Raw genomic sequence first — 23755 nt, forward strand, 5'->3', positions numbered from 1 at the left:
AACACGTTTTGAACACCATCGTAAGATATTCCGTAATGCTTGCCTATTCATTCCGCAACACAAATCAAATCGAATCGTGTGCTTGCATCAACTATAAGTATCCCAGCGAGGTTTCCAAAGGTTCCTGTTTCTATTGTCAGTAAAATACCACTACGAGATGTCAACAGAGGAATGCCACAAGCAAACCTCTTTGGACTTCTCTCACTCCCCGTGAAACTCGAGGCTCACTGGTTTCTCGCCGGTTACCCCACTTCTTCTTCTCGTTGAGCACCTCCTTCCCAAACGAAATCTTGGCTCTTTCTGTCTTGCTTCCACCATCACGCTCTCATAATTCACCAATCTTGGTCCTTCTCAAGCTGGGTCTCTCCGTCACTTAATCCCTCCACCGCCCTTTTCCTCTGATACTTTATCATACCGTTCCTGCGATCAATCATATTGGAAAATTTTTTTGGGTGCTCTGTTTATTCATATGGGTGTTCGAGATTCGCTGTGGGTGGTCGTCGCCGTCTCTTGGCTATGCCTCCAAGCGCAGGTCCTGCACTCTCAGGAGGACCTTGTATGCAATTCGAGCGATTCCAAAGCATTGTTAGACTTGATGAGCAACTTTGAGTCCCCAATCAACGGTTGGGGACTCAACGCATCCGCCAATTGCTGTGACTGGCCGGGGGTGGTGTGCAAATCTTCGTCTTCTCTCAGCCTGAGCGATCGTCCCTCCAGTTCGGGCAGAGTGGTTGAGTTGGTCCTCGCGAGCAAGAAGCTTGCCGGCAACCTCTCGGACTCACTCGACAAGTTGGACCAGCTGAGATTCCTAAATCTCTCCCACAATTTCCTCAAGAGCACACTCCCTGAATCGCTTCTCCATCTCCCTAATTTGCAGGTCCTCGATCTCAGCAACAATAAATTCTCGGGACTGGTCCCCAAGGGTGCCAATTTGCCCTCACTCCGCGTTCTTGACATCTCTGATAACTCTTTTAGTGGGTATCTGCCCGTGAGGATATGCGTGAACTCGACCCGTATCCAGGTGCTTAATCTGGCTGTGAATCATTTTTATGATGTTATCCCTCCAGGATTCGGCAATTGTAGCTCCTTGCAGAACCTTTCTCTGGCCACGAATAGCCTCACAGGTGGGATCAATGAAGACATCTTCACTCTGGGTCGGTTGGTCCACTTGAACCTCCAGGAAAACTTGTTTTCTGGGCCGCTCGGTCACAGGATCGGTAATCTCACGAAACTGGTTCGGCTGGACATATCGACAAATGGATTCTCGGGGTCAATCCCGGATGTGTTTCAGAAGATGAAGAAGCTGCAGTACTTCATAGCACATTTCAATCGCTTCACGGGCCCCATCCCGTCTTCCTTGTCCAATTTGCCATCGCTCAGGGTCCTCAATTTGAGGAACAACTCGCTGACGAGGATAGGTCTTAACTGTTCGCCATTGAGCAGTCTGGGGACTGTGGATTTAGGTTCCAACAATTTCAGGGGTCCTTTCCCTGAGGATTTGCCCAATTGCCGGCAGCTGCAGAACGTGAACCTCGCACAAAACAAGTTCACAACCCCGATATCTCAAAGCTTCAAAAACTTCTCCAGCCTTGTTTACCTGTCGATCTCAAATTCGAACCTATCGAACCTCTCGTCTGCACTAGGGATCCTTCAGCACTGCAACAATTTGACATTTTTGGTTCTCACTCGGAATTACTTGGACGAAGAATTGCCGGGCGACGCGAGTTTGACTTTTCCGAAGCTTAAGGTTCTTATTATTGCATCCGGTCGACTGAAGGGTTCGATGCCGCAGTGGGTGCGTGGATGCACCCGTTTGCATTTGCTGGATTTGTCCTGGAACAATTTGGGTGGAATGATCCCGCCGTGGATCGGCGACTTCCAGTCTCTCTTTTATCTGGACTTATCAAACAACTCGTTCGTGGGCGAGATCCCAAAAGACATTACCAGATTGCATGGCCTCATCCGCAGAAATATGTCGACGCCGGAATCTCTTCCTGATTTTCCGCTCTTCATGAAGAGGAATGTGAGCCAGAGGGGGCTGCAGTACAATCAAGTTTCAAGCTTGCCGCCGACTGTGGATCTCGGATCCAACTTTCTCAGCGGATCAATCTGGCCAGAGTTCGGGAATTTGAAAAATGTCCATATCTTGGATCTCAGCCATAACTTCTTATCAGGTTCGATTCCCGACAGTTTATCCGAAATGATTAGCCTAGAGTCTCTCGATTTGTCTTACAACAATCTGTCGGGAAGTATACCTTCCTCGTTAGTGCGTCTCACCTTTCTGTCCAAGTTCAGTGTTGCATATAACAATTTGTTTGGGCCCATTCCTAGCGGTGGCCAATTCCTCACCTTTCCCAATTCGAGTTTTGTAGGAACCAAACTGTGTGTTGATCATGCTCCCCCCTGCCTAGGGAGTCAAAGTCATCCTGGAACCGCCGACCATAGTCAAAATCATTTTGGATCTGCCGATCATGCCATGAGCGATAGAAACCTTGGAATGACCATTGGACTTGCATTTGGAATGGTCATTGGAATTACGTTAGGAACAACTAGGACCGGTGATTCGTGTTTACGTATGATAATGAGATTTTGTAATTGTGTTAAGATGTTCTGATGAAAAACTAAAAAAAAAATTGTGACTTACTCTTTTGTTGGAATGTTGGTAAATTTGGTAATTCACAGCCCAATTCTGCTAAAAAGCACTAACTTTAGCCGGGTTCCAATTTTGGCTGAAATTTTTTATTATCTCATAAAAAATCAACCAAATTTGCCCCGTTAAAGGTCTGATGTGTCGATTCCACATGTACATTACCTCAACATCTCTGGCTGACGTGGATTTTAGGCACCGAAGCCCCGTCATTTTGGCCGGCCCCATTTTGTCCCGTTGAATTCCCAATCTCTAGGCCAGTTCCATTCTAGAAGAAGTTGCATGTTCCCCTCCTTAAAGAGCTTCAGCAGGAAACCTGCACGAAACAACACCTTTCTCTGCAGGAAAAACGCTGATTATCGACCCAACGAGAAGCTAGTCCTTCGGAGTGAGCTTTTCATTGTTAGAGTCCGAATCCAAGTCAGACCCGGCTTGCTTCTTCACATTCCCAGCTCTCGATACATTCGGCAGCCACTGAGACGCGTAAATCTTCAGGGCATCACCATTTAAATTGAAGATTCTCTTCGTGAAAATAAGAAACTGCCCTCCTAGATACTCTTGCAGTCAAAGAAAGAGCATGTGGTGGATACCAAAATCCCCTATTGATTTTGAAGCAACCGTTTTACCTCAGTCGTTCATATAAGATAAGATGCAAGAACACCTTTATGGTGTTTTAGTTTAGGCAGAGTGAGGTTTGGTCGCTGAATGATTAACTTCTGATGCTGCTTTGAATATATCATAATTATATCCTCGATGTAATCTGGACAAACTTCTTTTATATTTAGTTCATGCATGGTCCCTTCTTTTCGTGCAACATGTCATCAAGACTCTGGACTCACTTCACTGGTACAGCAAAACCATATCAGCAAGATCACTGATGGCCACAACACAGATGATTGGAATGTTATACCTGACATTATTACCTTCTTTTCATGTGAGGGATAACAGCACACCCAGCATCAACTGAATTGACAACAAAAAAAAAATCCGAGTTTAACAAGTACCAATCTCTAGATCCATTGGTAATCAAGATAAATCGATATCGAGCTCAGCTCCATGATCTTAGTGGACAACTCTGCATTAAATTCACAATGAGAAATAAGAACTAAACTATCAATGTAATAAAGCAGAGATTGTATACTATAAACGTATCTTTTAAACTGACTAGAAATATTCAAGTTCTTCTGAGTCTGCCTCCATTGAAAGTGAAAGTGGTGCGTAATCAATCTCGAACACTTATAAGAGCCTCCATACTTGGAGTCAAGGGGCTGTGAAACATGTCAAACACACAAACTCTAGTGCTAAATGCGGCTTTTGATGCTATGGGCGGGATGGGCATGGTCAAAATATCTCAAGCAATGTAAAAGAGGAGATATATCGAAGCATTTACTTTACATCGATTCAAGATATCAAAGTTGACACTATAAGTTTCACATGTTTCAGCCATATACTTAATTCAACCGGTCTTTTCTTTATATTCTTCCTTCCTTGGTTCACAAGGAAGCAAGAAAGAAAGCACCGCCACTTTCCTCGTCTCCTCTTCACTCGTCCCCTGCGCCCAGGGCAGAGGAGGAGGAGCAATTGGGTTGGGATTCAGACCCAACAAGCGTGTTGAAGTCAAAGCTCACAATTTCTCGCTCTCTCTAGCTCAGTTCTCTCACCACAATCCCTCTTTTCTTTATTCTGCTCTTTGTTTCACAATGAAGCAAGCAAGAGAAAATAGGAAGCCGATGAAGTGCCACCACTTTGATTTCTTTGCCTCCTCTTCCCTCTTCCCCTTTGTCCATTTTCTCTCACGCTCTCACAATCTGCAAATCCTGATCCTTCTCAAGATGGGTTTCTCCATCACTTAATCCATCCACGGCCCTTTTTCTCTGTTACTCTCTCGTGCTGTTTCTGCGATCAATCATATTGGGTTTTTCCTTTTGGGTGCTCTGTTTCTTCATATGGGTGTTCATGATTCGCTGTGGGTGGTCGTTGCGGTCTCTTGGCTTTGCCTCCAAGCACAGGTCCTGCACTCTCAAGAGGACCTTGTATGCAATTCGAGCGACTCCAAAGCATTGCTAGACTTGATGAGCAACATAGAGTCCCCAATCCCAATTGACGGTTGGGGACTCAACGAGTCTGCCAATTGCTGTGACTGGCTGGGCGTGGTGTGCAACTCTTCGACTTCTCTTGGCCTGAGCGACGGTCCTTCTGGTTCAGCCAGAGTGGTGGAGTTGGTCCTCGCGAGCAAGAAGCTTGCAGGCAACCTCTTGGACTCGATCGGCAAGTTGGACCAGCTGAGATTCCTCAATCTCTCTCACAACCTCCTCACGAGCACACTCCCTGAGTCTCTCCTCCACCTCCCTAATTTGCAGGTCCTCGATCTCAGCTACAATGAATTCACGGGACCGGTCCCTGAGAGTGCCAATTTGCCCTCGCTTCGCGTTTTCAACATCTCTGAGAACTCTTTCAGTGGGTCTCTGCCCGTGTGGGTTTGTGCGAACTTGATCTGCATTCAGGTGCTTAATCTGGCTGTCAATTATTTCTCTGATGTTATCCCACCGGGACTCGGTAATTGTAGGTCCTTGCAGAACCTTTCTCGAGCCACGAATAGTCTCACGGGTGAAATCAGTGAAGATATCTTCACTCTGGGTCAGTTGGTCCAATTAAGCCTTCAGGAGAACTCGCTTTCAGGGCCGCTTGGCAGCGGGATGGTAATCTCACGGAACTGGTTCAGTTGGACAACTTGACAAACAGATTCTCTGGGTCGATCCCGGATGTGTTTCAGAACATGAAGAAGCTGCATCACGTCATTGCTCAGAGCAATGGCTTCATGGGCCCCATCCCATCTTCCTTGTCCAATTTGCCATCGCTTACGTTTCTCAATTTGAGGAACAACTCGCTGACCGGTAGGATAGGTCTTAATTGCTCGGCATTGAGCATTCTGGTGTCTCTGGATTTAGGTACCAACAATTTCAGTAGTCCTGTCCCTGAGGATTTGCCCAATTGCCGGCAGCTGCAGAATGTGAACCTTGCACGAAACAAGTTCACAACCCCGATACCTCAAAGCTTGAGAAACTTTTCCAGCCTTTTTTGTCTTTCAATCTCGAATTCGAGCCAATCGAACCTCTCATCTGCACTCGGGATCCTTCAGCACTGCAAAAATTTGACAGTTTTGGTTCTCACTCCGAATTACTTGGACGAAGAATTGGCCAGCGATGCAAGTTTGAGTTTTCCGAAGCTTAAGGTTCTTATTATCGCCTATGGTCGACTAAGGGGTTCAATGCCCCAATGGGTGCGTGGATGCACCCGTTTGCAGTTGCTGGATTTGTCCTGGAACAGTTTGGGTGGAACGATCCCCGCGTGGATTGGCGACTTCCAATCTCTCTTTTATCTAGACTTATCGAACAACTCGTTTGTGGGCAAGATCCCAAAAGAGATTACCAGATTGCCTAGCCTCATCCAGAGGAATACGTCAATGATGGAACCTTCTACAGAATTTCCACTCTTCGTGAAGAGGGATGTGAGCGTGAGGGCGCTGCAGTACAATCAAGTTACAAGCTTTCCACCGACTGTAGATCTCGGGTACAACTCTCTCAACGGATCTATCTTGCCGGAGTTCGGGGATATGAAAAATGTTCATATATTGGATCTCAGCAACAACTTCTTATCAGGTTCGATTCCCGACAGTTTATCCGGAATGACTAGCCTGGAGACTCTTGATCTGTCTTACAACAATCTGTCGGGAAGTATACCTTTTTCGTTAGTGCGTCTCAACTTCTTGTCTAAGTTTAGCATTGCATATAATAGTTTGTCCGGGCCGATTCCTCGCGGGGGCCAATTCCCAATGTCACACCCCGAAACCTACCAGAACGGGAGATGACACGGCCATCCTTCCACCCGAAGAACGCAGCCTCAAACCACCCAAATATCCCCACGGCATCGCTCTCGCTCTATTGGTTACTAGCCAAGGAACCTGAAAGATTGGAGAAAGAAAGGGGTGAGTAACCACGGCTCAGTAATGTTGACTGGGTCCACCTTATGTGGGGCCCAGTTAGTACTTAAATCAAAACAAACAAAACAAAAGAAAGTCAAAGTGAAAAAGAAAGAATAAAAGAAGGGGGCAGCTTCGTGCAGAAGAGGAGCCCACAGAGAAGAGAGAGAGAAAAAGGCGAGAGCTTTACCGAGAGCTCACAGAGGTGCGCGAGAAGAGGGGAAGAAAAGGGGGCTGAACTTCGCGGTCCCGATTCGAAGGCCAAATGTTATCGGAATTGGCTCAAATTTTAGTATGTTGTTTGTGAGACCGAGGGCTACGAGTTGATCGGTTTCGTTCGTTGAGAATCTCCTCCGAACTCTTCAATCGCGGTTAGGGTTTCTCTCCTCATTTTGTATAAATCCACCTTTGTGGTGAAGAAATGATGTTGTAATGTTGATGTTGTGCCTCTAGTGTGTGACTAGAGAAGAACTTGGTGTATCCTACTATTCTCGGTGATTAGTTGAAGTTTTTGGGGCGGTTCGTGGTTTTTCCCACTTTGGGTTTCCACATTAAATATTGGTGTCGATTGTTGCATTTGTTTCCTTATTATTGCAAGTTTATATTGCTGGAAATTGTGGGTTGTTGTTGGAATTAAGTCGATTTCGGTCGGTTTAATTTCGGGGGAGATATTGATATTGGATTGGTTGAGTTCTTGGCGAATTGTTGCTCGCGGTTCTCCCCAACAAAGTGGTATCAGAGCTAGCGTTGATATTCTAGTATTGAATGGAGGAAACTAGTGGCACCATGTTTAAGTTAAATGCCTCGAATTACAACATTTGGAAGCCTCGGATGGAAGACATGTTATATTGCAAAGATTTATTTGATCCCGTTGAAGGCGATGAGGCTAAAGGAGATAAGGAAGACAAAGAATGGGAGCGTATGAATCGAAAAACGGTTGGGTTTATCCGACAATGGATTGATGATAATGTGTTTCATCATGTTGCTCAAGAAACAAAAGCGGACACTTTGTGGAAGAAATTGCAAGATCTCTATGAGAGGAGAACCCCACAAAATAAAGCTTTTCTAGTTAAAAGACTTGTGAACTTGAGATACAAGGAGGGAAGTAGCATGTCGGAACACTTGAGTGAATTTCAAGATGTTGTAAATCAATTGACAAATCTTGAGATTGACTTAGGTGATGAATTGCAAGCATGTCTATTGCTTGGTACTCTTCCCGATAGTTGGGATACTTTGGTTGTGGCATTAAATAACTCAGCTCCGTTTGGTGTGCTTTCTATGAGCATGGTCAAAGAAAGCCTATTCAATGAAGAAACAAGGAGAAAAGGCTTGAATTATGCTTCTAAATCGGAGGCCTTTGTCACAGAAAACAGAGGGAGAAATCAATCAAGAAATTTTCAGAATTTTGATAAAAGAGGCAAGTCAAGAGGAAGATCGAAGTCCAGGCCGAGGAGGAGTGTGAAGTGCTACAATTGTGGCAATATGGGACATTATCCAAGAGAATGTAGGTTGCCAAAGAGAGAAAAATTTCATGATAGAAATTAAGATCGAAAGAAAGAAGAAAAGCAAGTTACAACGGCAGTGGCATCCGACGGCGATATTATGTTTATTTGTGATGACACTTGTGTGAACCTTACATGCCAAGACTCTGGTTGGGTTGTTGATTCCGGAGCTTCATTTCACGTCACCTCACGGCGTGACTATTTTACTTCCTATCGCAGCGGTGATTTTGGTTGTATTAGGATGGGAAACAGTGGTGTTTCCAAGGTTATCGGCATGGAGGACGTTCATTTGGAGACCGACGTTGGATGTAATTTGCTTTTGAAAAATGTGAGACATGTTCCGGATATTCGACTTCACTTGATCTCCACAGGTGCCTTGGATGATGATGGTTATTGCAACATCTTCGGTGACGGCAAATAGAAATTGACCAAAGGGTTCCATGATAGTGGCTAAGGGTAAGAAGACATGCACTCTTTACACCATGCAAGCTAAGTTGATCAAGGAAGATGTGAATGTAGTGGAGGACTCCTCAGTTGATCTATGGCATATGAGACTCGGTCATCTCAGCGAGAAGGGGCTTGAAACTCTTGCGAGAAAGAATCTTCTACCATTGAAGGAGAAAAATCTGAAGGAATGTGCTCATTGCCTTAAAGGTAAGCAACATAGATTCTCATTTCATAGTTTCTCTCCACATACGAAATCAAATGTACTTGATTTAGTTCACACTGATGTTTGCTGCATGGATGCTAGAACACTTGGCGGTGCATTGTACTTTGTGACATTTATTGATGATTGTTCTAGAAAAGTATGGGCTGTTGCTTTGAAATCTAAAGATCAGGTGCTTGCAGTTTTCAAACAATTTCATGTCAATGTGGAAAGAGAAACCGGGAAGAATTTGAAATGTGTTCGAGCTGACAATGGTGGTGAATATAGAGGCCCGTTTGAACATTATTGCAGGGATTATGGCATCAAGCTTGAGAAGACTGTTCCAAAAACACCACAACAAAATGGAGTGGCGGAGAGAATGAACCGGACAATTAATGATCGGATTCGGTGTATGCTCTCTCATGCGAAATTGCCTAAGTCATTTTGGAGTGAAGCGATGAGAACAGCAGTAGACTTGATAAATCTTTCTCCATCAGTTCCTCTTAAGGGGGATGTTCCACAAAGAGTTTGGAGTGGGAAAGATGTTTCGTATAATTACCTGAAAGTCTTTGGTTGCCTGGCATTTGTGCATGTTCCAAGAGATGAAAGGTCAAAGCTTGATGACAAGTCTAAACAGTGTATCTTCTTGGGTTATGGACATGAAGAGTTTGGCTACAGGTTGTGGGATCCAGTTGCAAAGAAAATCATTAGAAGCCAAGATGTGGTATTCTTTGAGCATCAAACCATTGAAGACATTGACAAGCTAGGAAGGCCAAAGAATGCAGCTCAACATTATGTTAGTTTCAGCCCAAGTCCTCCTACTGTATTGGGTGAAAATCACGAGGGAGAAGTACACGGAAATCATGAAGATGGTGAATCCTCACAAAATGTTGATCCTTTAGATGAGATAGGTGAAACAGTTGAGCAAGAACAGCCAGAGTTGAGCCGGTGGAGCCGAGTTGAGCAAGAACACAGTGGTCCTACCTCGGGTTAGAAGATCGAAAGAGAACGTAGGCCCTCACGAAATATCAGCCGCATGAGTATGTGTTACTCACTGATGCAGGAGAGCCAGAAACTTATGAAGAGGCTATGTCATGTGATCAAAAGAACGAGTGGTATGAAGCCATGCAAGAAGAGCTCAAATCATTGCATGAGAACCACACATTTGAATTGGTAATGTTACCTAAAGGCAAAAGAACACTCACAAATAAGTGGGTGTACAAGTTGAAGACGGAAGAAAGTAGTTTGCAACCACGATACAAGGCTAGGCTTGTCGTGAAGGGCTTTCGTCAAAAGAAAGGAATCGACTTTGAAGAAATATTTTCACCGGTTGTAAAAATGCCCTCTATTCGAGTTGTTTTTGGGTTGGCCGCCACCTTGAATTTAGAAATTGAACAACTTGATGTAAAGACTGCTTTTCTTCATGGAGACCTAGAGGAAGAAATATATATGGAGCAACCAAAGGGTTTTATAGTCGAAGGCAAGGAGCATCATGTATGTAGATTGAGAAAAAGTTTGTACGGTCTCAAGCAAGCGCCAAGGCAATGGTATATGAAGTTCGAATCATTCATGGAAGATCACGGGTATGATAAGACCAACTCTGATTCTTGTGTTTTTATGAAAAGATTCTCGGATAATGATTTTCTTATCCTCCTACTCTATGTGGATGATATGTTGATTGTCGGACATGATGCTAAGAAAATCAAGAGTTTAAAAAATGAGTTGAGTATAGCTTTTGCAATGAAGGATTTAGGTCCGGCAAAGCAAATCCTTGGCATGAAAATTACTCGTGACAGGTTGAACAAGAAACTTTGGCTATCTCAAGAGAAGTACATTGACAAGGTGTTGGAAAGATTCAACATGAGCACATGTAAACCGGTAAGTACTCCACTTGCTAGTCATTTCAAGTTGAGTAGTGACCAGTGTCCTACAAGTGAGAAAGAGAAGGAAGAGATGATGAAAATTCGTTATGCATCGGCCGTTGGTAGTTTGATGTATGCAATGGTTTGTACAAGACCAGACATTGCTCATGCAGTTGGTGTTGTGAGTAGGTTTCTGTCAAATCCCGGTAAAGAGCATTTGGCTGCTGTTAAATGGATTTTCAGGTATCTTAAAGGTACTTCCAGATTCTGCTTATGTTATGGAAATGGAAAGCCTGAGTTGAGTGGCTATTCAGATGCGGACTATGCCGGTGATGTTGACTCTCGAAAGTCCACATCGGGTTACATGATGATTTTTGCAGGGGGAGCGGTTTCATGGCAGTCAAGATTGCAAAAGTGTGTTACTTTGTCTACGACTGAAGCGGAATATATCGCTATTACCGAAGGAGGTAAAGAACTTTTGTGGATGCAGAAATTCCTACAAGAGTTGGGCTTAAAGCAAGAGAAGACCGTTCTATATTGTGATAGCATGAGTGCTATCTATCTTAGCAAAAATCCGGTGTTGCATTCAAGATCGAAGCATATTGATGTGAAGTATCATTGGGTTCGAGAAAAATTAGAAGAGAAGCTCTTTCAACTCGAGAAAGTCCACACCGACGACAATGGATTTGATATGATGACCAAAGCCTTGCCCGTGACGAAACTTGACTCTTGTAGAAGCAAAGCGGGCATGAATGATCTTCCCACATGAGGTGGAGGGGGAGATTTGTTGACTGGGTCCACCTTATGTGGGGCCCAGTTAGTACTTAAATCAAAACAAACAAAACAAAAGAAAGTCAAAGTGAAAAAGAAAGAATAAAAGAAGGGGGAAGCTTCGTGCAGAAGAGGAGCCCACAGAGAAGAGAGAGAGAAAAAGGCGAGAGCTTTATCGAGAGCTCACAGAGGTGCGCGAGAATAGGGGAAGAAAAGGGGGTTGAACTTCGCGGTCCCGATTCGAAGGCCAAACGTTATCGGAATTGGCTCAAATTTTAGTATGTTGTTCGTGAGACCGAAGGCTACGAGTTGATCGGTTTCGTTCGTTGAGAATCTCCTCCGAACTCTTCAATCGCGGTTAGGGTTTCTCTCCTCATTTTGTATAAATCCACCTTTGTGGTGAAGAAATGATGTTGTAATGTTGATGTTGTGCCTCTAGTGTGTGACTAGAGAAGAACTTGGTGTATCCTACTATTCTCGGTGATTAGTGGAAGTTTTTGGGGCGGTCCGTGGTTTTTCCCGCTTTGGGTTTCCACGTTAAATATTGGTGTCGATTGTTGCATTTGTTTCCTTATTATTGCAAGTTTATATTGTTGGAAATTGTGGGTTGTTGTTGGAATTAAGTCGATTTCGGTCGGTTTAATTTCGGGGGAGATATTGATCTTGGATTGGTTGAGTTCTTGGCGAATTGTTGCTCGCGGTTCTCCCCAACAAGTAAGTAGTGCGTGTCTCTTCTAAGCAGATCGAGCAACCACTATGCATGAATACCTAAAACCATACTAGAATTTCAGGAGCTAAACTCAAGATATCAAATATATATAGAATCACATGAGAGTTGTTTCATTTCAACAAGACTTTATAAAATTCAGAAAATACTCATTTAAATCATCATAAACATCAATGGTTAAGTCCATTGATCAATCTCTATTAAAAACCACGTCAATGGTCCATTCCATTGAATAATCTCAAATCAAACATCAATGGTCTATTCCATTGATGAATCTCATATCACATCACATGTCGATGGTCCATTCCATCGACCAATCTATCGTTCAATATCTAACCATGGTCACGACACAAAGTCTTGTGACAAGACTATCAAGATTCCCCCCTTAGCAAGGTTTCCACCTATAAAGCCGGTGGCTCGGCCCAGAAGGATATCCTAACTTGATATGCATACCCCCAAGCCCCTCAATGGGCTCACAGCGATATTGAGCACAAAACACACATCCTCCAATGATCCACAATACCAAATCCATAATAAATCTCATAATCCACAATCAATAGTACCAATTGATTTCAGAAAACAAAACACAATCTTTCTCAACTTCATTTGTCAAACTGAACGCATTTTACGAGACATTTCTCACATCATTTCAAAATTCTTCATAAATCAATATGTATAACCTTTAACAAAAGAATTCTTTTTATAAAGAATTTCCTCAATTCATTTCACGATAATCGATATATAAGCCATTTCCAGAAATGCTTTACCATACCATTTCAAATAATCAACAGGGTAGTAAATGCCCAATCCGAGCTTTTATGCAATAACAATGCTATTTAACTTATAGCATATCTGATTCATATCCCTTTCCAAATATGAGTTTACAAACTCAAAGAAGAGATAACACCACTCACCTGGGAATATCTCATAACCAAACAACGTGGCTAAACTCGCCGACGATCTCGTAATCCTATCAATTAAACGAGAATCGACATCAATACCAAGTAAAACACCATTTCACCAACAACTCAACTAAACCAAGCTTAGATGCTAACCAAAAAGACTTCAACGCGCTCACAAATCGCTCACCCAAAGCGATTACTTAAAGCTGTCTGCAATGCGGAGCTTGAGCGCGAAACTTGGTTGCGCTGTAACTTTCTCCACCAAACTCCGTTCCAAGTAAGCATATAGTCAATAGAAAGCCCATTCAAAAGACTAAAGGAACCTCGACTTGGCCGTCCTAAAATCGAGCCGAAAACCGACGAAAATAGGCCTCAAAACCGCTGGTCGCGCACTGTTCACTACGCGCGCTCAACTTCAAAAATTCGTTTTGGGCAAATCGTAAGTCCAAATCGAGTTCCGTAATATCCCATGACTCCACGACACCCCAAACTACCATTTCTATATATATTCATAGCTCAACGACTAAAAAATCGGACTTGGCCACTAGAATTTCACATAACTCCAAAATATGAGCCCTAACCCAAAAAACTTTTCCGATTGGATGAATGAGAGGCGTGAACACTTACCAAACGTTGCGATACAAAGTCGAATCGGCTTGATGAGGCGTCCGTGATGACTACGTGCAAAATCCCTCTTCTTTCTCTTTCCCTTTCTTCCTCTTCTTTCCTTTTTCTTTCCTTTCCTTCTTTTCCTTCCTCCCCGAAAGCTCTCGGTCCCCCTTTTTATAAACTAAAGTTCACTGCAGCTACTTTATTGACTTTTCAACCCTTTTTTTTTAAATACCCAAATATTACACCCAACCTTTCCCAATTTGAGTTTTGAAGGAAACAACCTGTGTGGTGATCATGCTTTCCCTTGCCCAACGAGTCAGAGTCGTCCTGGATCTGCCGATCATAGTCAAAATCTTACTGGCTCCACCGATCATGCCATGAGCGATAGAAACCTTGGAATGACCATTGGACTTGCATTTGGAATGGCCATTGGAATTGCATTGGGAATAACTAGGACCGGCGATTTGTGTTCGCGTGTAATAATAAGATTTTGTGCCCGTGTTAAGTCAAGTATGTAATTGACCCAAAAAAAAAAATCAAGTATGTAAGTTTTTTTTTGGGTCAAAGTCAAGTATGTAAGTTACTCATTTATTAGAAGAGGAAATGACACGATTAGTCCATAAATTCAATATACAATATAATTCTTGAACATTTAATTTATTTAATGTGATTTTTGAACTAATCCTAAATGTTTAATGAAGTCCTTAAACTTTCAGCTTGTTAAACATAATCTCTTAACTTTTCAACAAAGTCAAATCTGTCATTTAGTAATATTAATAAATATTCCTAACTACATTATTTCTTGGATTTTAGAATATCTTTTCATTTCAATCATTTTGCTAGATCAATAAAAAGAATATGCTATCTTTTCATTATCTTTTTACCTTTTTGGTCCTTATAAAATATACTTTAGTTTCATTTAAGTAAATTCAGGTTACATATTCTATAATAGTGAAAGTAGAACCTGCGTTAAAGTTGTATGGGATTGATATTCCAGCTATTTTATATCTAAGTGTTTTTGTAAGTACATCTAGGAACAATATTAATTTATCTATAAATACATGCATTATTAATCTAAACGCGGTTCCTTTTTTTTTAGATTGATTAAATTTTCAATAATCTAAATCTTGTTCCTAATTTGTTAGATTGATTTATCTATAGATGCTCATAGTTATATTAATCTAACTCTTGTTCCATATCTTTTTAGATTGATAAAATTTTCAATAATCTAAATCTTGTTCCTAATTTGTTGGATTGACAAAGTTTACAATCTTTTGTGTTTGGCATTAACCGGACTTAGATTAATATAAGTACGTATATCTATAGATAAATTAATATTATTCCTAGATGTACCTATGAAAGCACTTAGACATAAAATAGCTCGAATATCAATCCGATATATCTCTAAATGATTTCTAGCTTTACTATTGTAGAGATCATAAGCTAAAATTTACTTAAATGGAACTATCGAAATTTTTATAAAGACCAAAAAGGTAATAAAAAAGCATCATATTTTTTTTATTTGATTGCATTTTTGTGACAAGTTTTTGGACTTGATTGCACTTTTTAAAAGTTTTAGAACTTAATTGTACTTTTATGATAAGTTTTAGGACTTCCAATGCACTTATCCCAAAAGAAAAGTGTCTTGGTCTTGCATTTGATTACGTCTAGACCATTGTAACCAAGTACAAAATACTTTAATATCTTTTTTTATTTTACAATGTTATAGACATTTGTTGTGATGGAATGGAAGAAAACATAAATGTGAATTTCTTTTTTATTTCATGACGTGTCATCGTAATTGAATACTAAACCGTGGAAGATTCAGTTTATTTTTCTTATAGTTTCTTTCTGTATAATCAAATGTAATACGTCCTCAAAGAAAAACAAAATTTGATTAGATGGTACAGGGTTGTACTTGGGAAAATACGATACAGTTAATTTAAAGATCGAAAATCCCAATGTGTACGTGAGAATCTCCAACAAAGTGCGTGTACTTCCAAGCATTCTCTGTTAAGCTTTTCCAGGGTCAACTATTTTACACCCTTTCACTTTTCTCCTCAAGAAATTTCGTAAATCCACGTCATTATAAAACATTTCCTCATGAATTTCATAAATCGAGTAAAATACAATAAAGAAATCGGCAGTCGATTCAATGACAGTGAGAGAAATCAAACCAATGTTTCTTCACGAGTGACCCTGTTATCGAAGAAAATAATATTTTGGTCTAGAAGGGCGCGAATGATAATCATTTTGTTTCCCTATTTTGTTTTTTTCTGAAACAGGTTTGGAATAAAAATCCGTTTAGTAAAATAATTTTATTTTTTTATTTCTGAGACAAATTTTGGCTGAGAAATAGATTTGGAACAGAAATAAAAAGTTAAAAATTTATACTTTTTTTTTATTTCTGGAACAAAAATAAAAATAACAATTCTCTCTTATTGCTCACTCTTACCGTCCACCGCCGCCCATTCGCTGCCTGCCTGCCTGCCCGCCGACCATTCGTCGCCGCCCGTTGCCACCTCCAGCCACCTGTTGCCGCCTGCCGGCCTTTCGCCACCACCCCATACTGCCCGTCGTCGCCGTCCGCCACTGCCCCTTGCCACCTGTCGTCGCCGCCCATCAGCCGTTTGCCGGCCATCCACCACCCCCCCGCCAGCCATCCTCCGCTGCCGCCCACCGGTCGTTCGCCGCCGCACGCCGATCGCTGGCTGCTCGCCCGATGCTGCCGAAAACAGAAATTTAAGAATAACTTATCAAACGAATTTCTATTTCGAAAACATAAGTTTTGTGTCGTTATCAAACGCTACTTTTTGCTCAGAAACTCATCTGGGAAAGAGAAATAAATTTTTCTATTTCAAGCTAGAAATAGGACCGGGAATGAGAAATATTGTCATTCGCGCCCTAATTAGCCCGTGTGCCCCAAACATGGGGCAGATAATTTCTTTCGCCAGGATTGATACGTGGTATATTCCTGGGTTTAATTCCAAAAAAAAAATGTACCAACTTTACCTCGAGTGACAATTCTAACTCGAACTTTTTTTTGTCCGATGAAAAATCACAAACTTTCATTTAAATCCAAAATCTGGCCTGAACAATTAGAAGATTCATTACGAGGGCTAAATTTGGGACTCGAGTAAAAATTGATGATTTTTTTTTTGAATTAGTCCTGTATTCCTGTCAACCAAATCTTTTGATCCTCTCGCTATAAATACCCATCAATTCACTCATGAAGGGGACTTTTTAATTTCTGAATGTCTGGCTTCAACACATCTATTAACTTAAGCTACAAACAAATGGGAAAACTCTCCAATAAGTGACTCAACATTCCTCACCTGTCAGCCGGCATCCAGGTCTACTTAAATTGTTCTCTTCTCCTCTCATACCTCTCTATTTCATCCCGCTATGGACAATTCATTAAGTATCCCATTACTGATTACCCCATCTTTTTTTGTTTTGTTTTAGGCTCTGTCCATCTCACGAAAAACAACTTTTAGAAAAACATTTTCCGGATTTTCCGACGTTTATTTCACAGAAAATAAACTAGTGATGGAAAATATTTTCCACCAATGAAAAGAAAACATATTCAAAAATGAGGAAATTCACCTCATTTTCTTTCAAATAACACATTTTCCTTTTATTTTTATTTTTTCTTTCTTTTTAAAATTTATTTATTTTTTATTTTTTTCCTTTTCTTTCTTTTTGTTTTCTCTTCTTCCTCGGCCGGTCGCCGACCGCCAGATCTTGCGAGGCCTGAGCTTGACCTCGCCAGAATTTGGTGAGCTCAAGCCTCGCCGGCCTATGGCGAGGCTCGAGCTCGCCTGTGGCTAGTGACAAAATAAAGGAAAAAAAAGAAAAAGAAAAAGAAAAAGAAAAGGAAAAAGAAAAAGAAAAAGAAAAAGAATTCAAATTCAAAATTTTTGGTAATTTTCCCTATAAATCAAATCGGATACCAAATGGCGGAAAATTTTTTCCAATTTATTTTTAGTCATTTTCCTGGAAAATGATTTTCAAGAAAACATTTTCTAGAAACGTCACATTTTCTGTGAAACGAACGGAACCTTAGGGTGCGTTTCTTTCATGAAAAATATAACGTTTCTGGAAAATGTTTTCCGAGAAATCATTTTCTAGGAAAATGGTTAGTTTTCCTTTGTTTGGTGATTGGTGATTGAAAAAGATTTCTGACGTTTGGATCTCATTTGGAAAATGATTTCAAAATGCATTTGTTTTTCCAACCGGCACTTGTGGCCTGTCGCCGAGGCCAGCGACCGGCGGAGGGAGGAAGAAGGAAAAAGAAAAAGAAATAAAATAAAAAAGAAAAATAAAAGAAAAAAAAGAAAGAAAAAAAAGTAAAAAGAAAAAAAAGAAAAGAAAATAGTAACAAATTCAAGATGAGTAATTTAGGAAAGTGCTTTCACCTACTTAGATTAGGGAATTCACTTTCCTAATTTTATACATGAGTATTTTCCTTGACCGAAAATTGTTTTTCGTTGATTTATCATTTTCAGCGAACCAAACAGGTGAAAGTTCGGAAAACGGATTTCCAGAAAACACTTTCCCTCAAACAAACAAACCCTTAATTTCACTCAATTCATGTATCTCTCTTAGTACAAATAATTGAATTGGATATCTTTTATGAAAGGTCTTGTAATGTTCCTACTTCCTTCGGGGTTACTTCTTGGGAACCCAAGGTTAAAGGGATCTCAAAATCATTTGTAGATTCCTTTCCTACCCCGTAATGTTATCATTTTTTTCTATCATGCATGGTCCCTCAACTCAAATTATTGCAGTAGCTTTAGAATATAGCTAAGGAAACACAGAACTTTTCTCTATTTGAATTATAAATACCAACAGAGTTCGTTGACTTATACGGTAGACGTTCATTCACAAAATGGACAACAAATTATTATGTATAATGCTCACTAGTACTATTACAGCACATGGTCAAATTGCATCCTAATACGCTACAATTGAAGTACATACACATACCCTAATATATAACTCACAATGTAGCTAATATCTTTGATGCCTATCAATGAATATGATAACTCAAGTTTCTTCCGTTGTTCGTGATAACGAGTACAAGAAAAAAGAGAGATCGTTTTCCACAAGCATCTCCAATTGAATCTCATACGCATGAATAAAAAACCAAGTAAAAAGTGGACCAAGTAAAATCCCAAGAAATTTCCAGTTGATTATAATGACCAAAGCAGCCAACAAAAGAGACGTGTTAGTTTTGAACCTTGAACTCACGTGTTTGCTTTAAGTCAGATTTGGACGGTAGACTCACGGATAATCGGGTCAAGTCTCTGTGATCATGCCACTTTTTTCTCACCCCATTCAATGTTTATCTATTACTTTTGGTACCCCATGCCACAAGGAGTTGCAATCCCCAAATTCATTTTGATTTTGAAGCATCGTTTCACTTTCACGTTTGAATTTGAATATTAGAAAATTCTAACGACGGGAATTTCTTTCTATGAATAAAAAGCAACTAGAAGTAAAAAATCCATGTTGGACCTCAAATCGTCTCCATCCATCCATAATACTCCCAATTGATGGAATCCAATGCGAGGAACAGTAGAACTGCAAGGAATGAATTAGAAAATGTCTCAAATTTGTCAATTTTTACTCACAATATGTGGGAATTGGTGCAATTTTTTCCCCTTTCTGAGCATTACCATAAGAATCCTACACTCGCTACGGAATATGTCTATTTTGAGTCATGGCTATTTAGTCCACCGGTAGATGTATGAGCTTGTCACTTAACCAACTGGGGTATTAGAAGTAAGGAAGTCTATTCACATGAGATAGCAAATGCTCAAGATACAAGCTAGCCAAAAGTTCGCACACAATATGGTTCGAACTTATAATCTTGCAAAAAGTAGCGTGACTGGATTTGTTCTATCCTTGTAATTTGGTTTCCAATTTGTTTTCTCCTATTCCTCCACGACCCCCCGGGTAAAACCCAACCAATCTATTGGAGGATGAAGTGTTATGATTGATATCATGGAAAACTATCTGATTTATTGTCAAGATATCATAATACTCTTGAAGTTATAATTAGGGTTAATACCACAAAAAACTCCAAACTGGTACATTTATGACAAATTTACCCCACACTTATAATTACGGATAATTAATTAATTCCTTCGTGTGTGTGTATATATATACACATATGTATTTGCTTTTTTAGTTACGTTTTACCCTTTTCATTAGTTACGAACAGAGAGGAATTATAGCAAGAATAGAGCGTAACCCAAATTTCATGTCGATTAGTGTTGAACCTTCAACTCATATCTATTATTTTCATCAGATTTAGATGATAAAGATGAATGAGATAAGGGTTAGCAATCATTCGGGGCTAGATAGAATTGAAAGTGTGTATTGCAGGTAATTAGCACAAACAAAACTCCAATGTTAACCGCATTGCAAGTCAATGTTCATATCTATAACTATAATTCGTTGACATTCAACTAGGGATGAGCATGTATCCAGGGTAGAACTTGAAACCTAAGAACTTGACAGGTGGGAACCTATAGGTTCCAAGTTTTAAGATATGTAAGGTAGGTTTCAAATTTCAAAAATTGGATAACATTTTTCGACAGGTAGGTTTTAGGTTCTAGGTAAGTGGAACCTAGAACCTGAAACCTAAAAGAGTTTTTTTTGTGTTTTTTCTTAATTTATGTCTTTGCGTGATCCTGCAATGTTTCATGGTGTTAGATGATGAGTGTATAATTTGGAACCACTAGTCTGAGCTTTCATTTTATAACTTGTTAATGTTTCATATTTTTTGTGTGTCTAAATATAAGTTGTGGTCAGTGGATTATAGCAGCAAGTGGTAATCATTAAAGGTGATGATTTACTGTAATTGTTCACTTAATGATACAGGTGGAGCCTGGTAAGACCATGGAACCGATCCTCGAACTTGTGATATGGTAGGTTCGAAGTTCTAAAAAATAAGGAACCTATTATCATGGGTAGGTTCTAGGCGGAACCTATACAGAACATGGAACTGCTCATCCCTAATATCAATTCACGCAATGACTTCTCATTTTAATTGTATTTATTTGAACCATAATGCTAGGAAAACTAATTTTTGGTATTCTTTTTGGTGAATGACAAGCTTGTTCAGTATTATTGCGTTCATTTTTATAATGAAATAAAATAAAAAAGAACCTGTTAGACCTTGGAACTTATCCTAGAACCCGTGAGAGGGTAGGTTCAAGGTTCCAAGTTCTGAAAAGTAGGTTTTAGGTTCCAAAAAATGAGGAACCTGTACCCGAGGGTAAGTTCTAGGTTCCAAGTGGAACCTGTAAGAAATCTGGAACCGCTCACCCCTACATTCAATGACAATTATTTTGAAATCCTTGATACGAATAATTAATTAATTCCCCGTTACGTTATGCCTTTTCATTAATTACGTTCAGAGAGGAATAATAGCAAGAATCAAGCATAACCCAAATTTCATATTGATTTGTGTTGAACCATGAACACAAATCGTTTATTTTCATCAAATTTAGATGATAAAGATGAATGAGGTAAGGTTAGCAATCACTCAGGGCTAGATAGAATTGAAAGTTTGTATTGCAGACAATTAGAAAAAACAAAACTTCAATGTGAATAGCATTGCAAGGCAATGTTCATATCCATAACTATAATTCTCTGACATTGAACAAAAACTATCTTTGATTCTTGTTATATGGATAATTAAGTAATTCCGTCAAATATATTTTTTCCAATTATGTTCTACCTTTTTCATCAATTACATTCAGAGAGCAATTATAGCAAGAATCAAGTGTAGCCCAAATTTCATGTCGATTAGTGTTGAACCTTGAACTCACATCTTTATTTTCGTCAAATTTAGACTATAAAGATGAATGAGGTAAGGGTTAGGAATCACTCGAGGCTGGGTAGAATTGAAGGGGTGTATTGCAGGTAATTAAAACAAACAAAACTCCAATGTGAATAGCATTGCAAGTCAATGTTCACATCCAAAACTATAATTCTTTGAGCTTGAATGAAAACTATCTTTAATTTTTGTGATACAGATAATTAATTATTCCCATCATATATATTGTTTCCCGTTATGTTCTACATTTTTCATTTATTACGTTTAGAGATGAATTGTAGCAAGAATCAAGCGTAGCCCAAATTTCATGTCGATTAGTGTTGAACCTTGAACCCACATCTTTTATTTTCGTCATATTTAGACGATAAAGATGAATGAGGCAAGGGTTAGTTGTCACTCGGGGCTGGATAGAGTTGAATGTGTGTATTGCAGGCAATTAGAACAAACAAAACTCCAATAACATCAGCATTGCATGTCAATGTTTACATCCATAACTATAATTCTTTGACATTGAACGACAACTATTTTTAATTCTTGTGATATCTTTTACCGTTACATTCTACCTTTTCTTTAATTACGTTGAAGAGAGGACTTATTGTAAGAGTCAAGCTTAGCCCAAGTTTGATGTTGATTAGCGTTGAACCTTGAATCCACATCTTTTATTTTCGTTAGATTTAGACAATAAAGATGAATGGGCTAATGGTTACAAATCAGCCGGGGCTAGACAGAATTGAAAGTTTGTATTGCTAGCGATTAGAACAGACAAAACTCCAATGTGAACAACATTGCAAGTCAATGTTCACATCCATAACTATAATTCTTTGACATAACAAGAAGTATTTTTTTATTTTTATGATATGGATAATTAATTAATTCCGTTACATATATTTATTTTCCCGTTACGTTCTTCCTTTTTTAGTAACCCAAATTTCATGTAGATTGTTGAACCTTCAACTCTAATCTTTTATTTTCATAGATTTAAACGATAAAGATTAATGAGGTAAGGATTAGCAATCACTTGGGGCTGGATATAATTGAAAGTGTGTATTGCAGGCAATTAGAATATAACAAAACTCCAATATGAACAGTATCGCAAGTCAATGTTCAAATCCATAACTATAATTCTTTGACATTGAACAACTAGTATTTTTAATTCTTGTGATACAGATAATTATTTAATTCTGTCATATTAAATTTTTTCCCGTTACGTTCTACCTTTTACATTAATTACTTTTTGATAGAAATTATAGCAAGAATCAAGGATAGCCCAAATTTCATGTCGATTAGTGTTGAAGCTTGAACTCACATCTTTTATTTATGCAAGATTTAGACGATAAAGATGAATGAGCTAAGGGTTAGAAATCACTCGGGGTTGGACATAATTGAAAGTGTGTATTGCAAGCAATTAGAACCAATAAAACTTCATTGTGAACAACCTTGCAAGTCAATGTTCACATCCATAACTATAATTCTTTTGCATTGAACGACAAGTATTTTTAATTCTTTTGATACGGATAATTAATTAATTCCATCATATATATATTTTCCCGTTACGTTCTACCTTTTTCATTAATTAAGTTTAGAGAGGATTTATAGCAAGAACGAAGTGTAGCCCAAATTTCTTGTCGATTAGCACAGTCACAACTTCTATTTTCGTCAGGTTTAGACGATAAAGATGAATGAGGTAAGGGCTAGCAATCACATGGGGCTGGGCAGAGTTGAAAGTGCGTATTGCAGGCAATTAGAACAAACAAAACTCCAATGTGAACAACATTGCAAGTCATTGTTTACATCCATAACTATAATTCTTTGACATTAAATGACAATTGTCTTTAATTCTTGTGATACGGATAATTTATTCATTCTGTCATATACATTATTTTTCCCGTTATGTGCTACCTTTTTCATTAATTACGTTCAAAGATGAATTATAGCAAGACTCAATCATTCAATTAGTGTTGAACCTTGAACTCACATCGTTTATTTTCTTCAAATTTAGACTATGAAGATGAATGAGGTAAGGGTAGCAATCAGTCGCGGCTGGACAGAGTTGAAAGTGTGTATTGCAGGCAATTAGAACAAACAAAACTCCAATGTGAATAGTAGTGCAAGTCAATGTTCACATCCGTAACTATAATTCCTCGACATTGAATGACAACTATCTTTAATTCTTGTGATACGGATAATTAATTTATTTTGTCATATAAAATTTTTTCCCATTATGTTGTGCCTTTTTCATTAATTACGTTCGGAGA

General features: G+C 39.5%; 1 protein-coding gene and 1 pseudogene across 1 annotated transcript; both read left to right on the forward strand.

The window, feature by feature from the left end:
• The first annotated feature begins 295 nt into the window (after positions 1 to 295).
• Positions 296 to 2643, forward strand: LOC115670339 (phytosulfokine receptor 1-like). The gene has a single exon (XM_030591596.2). It carries the CDS (start codon positions 470 to 472, stop codon positions 2612 to 2614), a length of 2145 nt encoding a protein of 714 aa, XP_030447456.2. The 5' UTR covers positions 296 to 469; the 3' UTR covers positions 2615 to 2643.
• Positions 2644 to 4593: 1950 nt separating this feature from the next.
• LOC115670337 (phytosulfokine receptor 1-like) lies at positions 4594 to 14906 on the forward strand (annotated as a pseudogene).
• Positions 14907 to 23755: the final 8849 nt, after the last annotated feature.

Source organism: Syzygium oleosum, unplaced genomic scaffold (assembly GCF_021117445.2).
Source record: "Syzygium oleosum isolate NSW1041296 unplaced genomic scaffold, Sole_v2.1 Sole_v2.19, whole genome shotgun sequence".
Lineage (NCBI taxonomy): Eukaryota > Viridiplantae > Streptophyta > Magnoliopsida > Myrtales > Myrtaceae > Syzygium > Syzygium oleosum.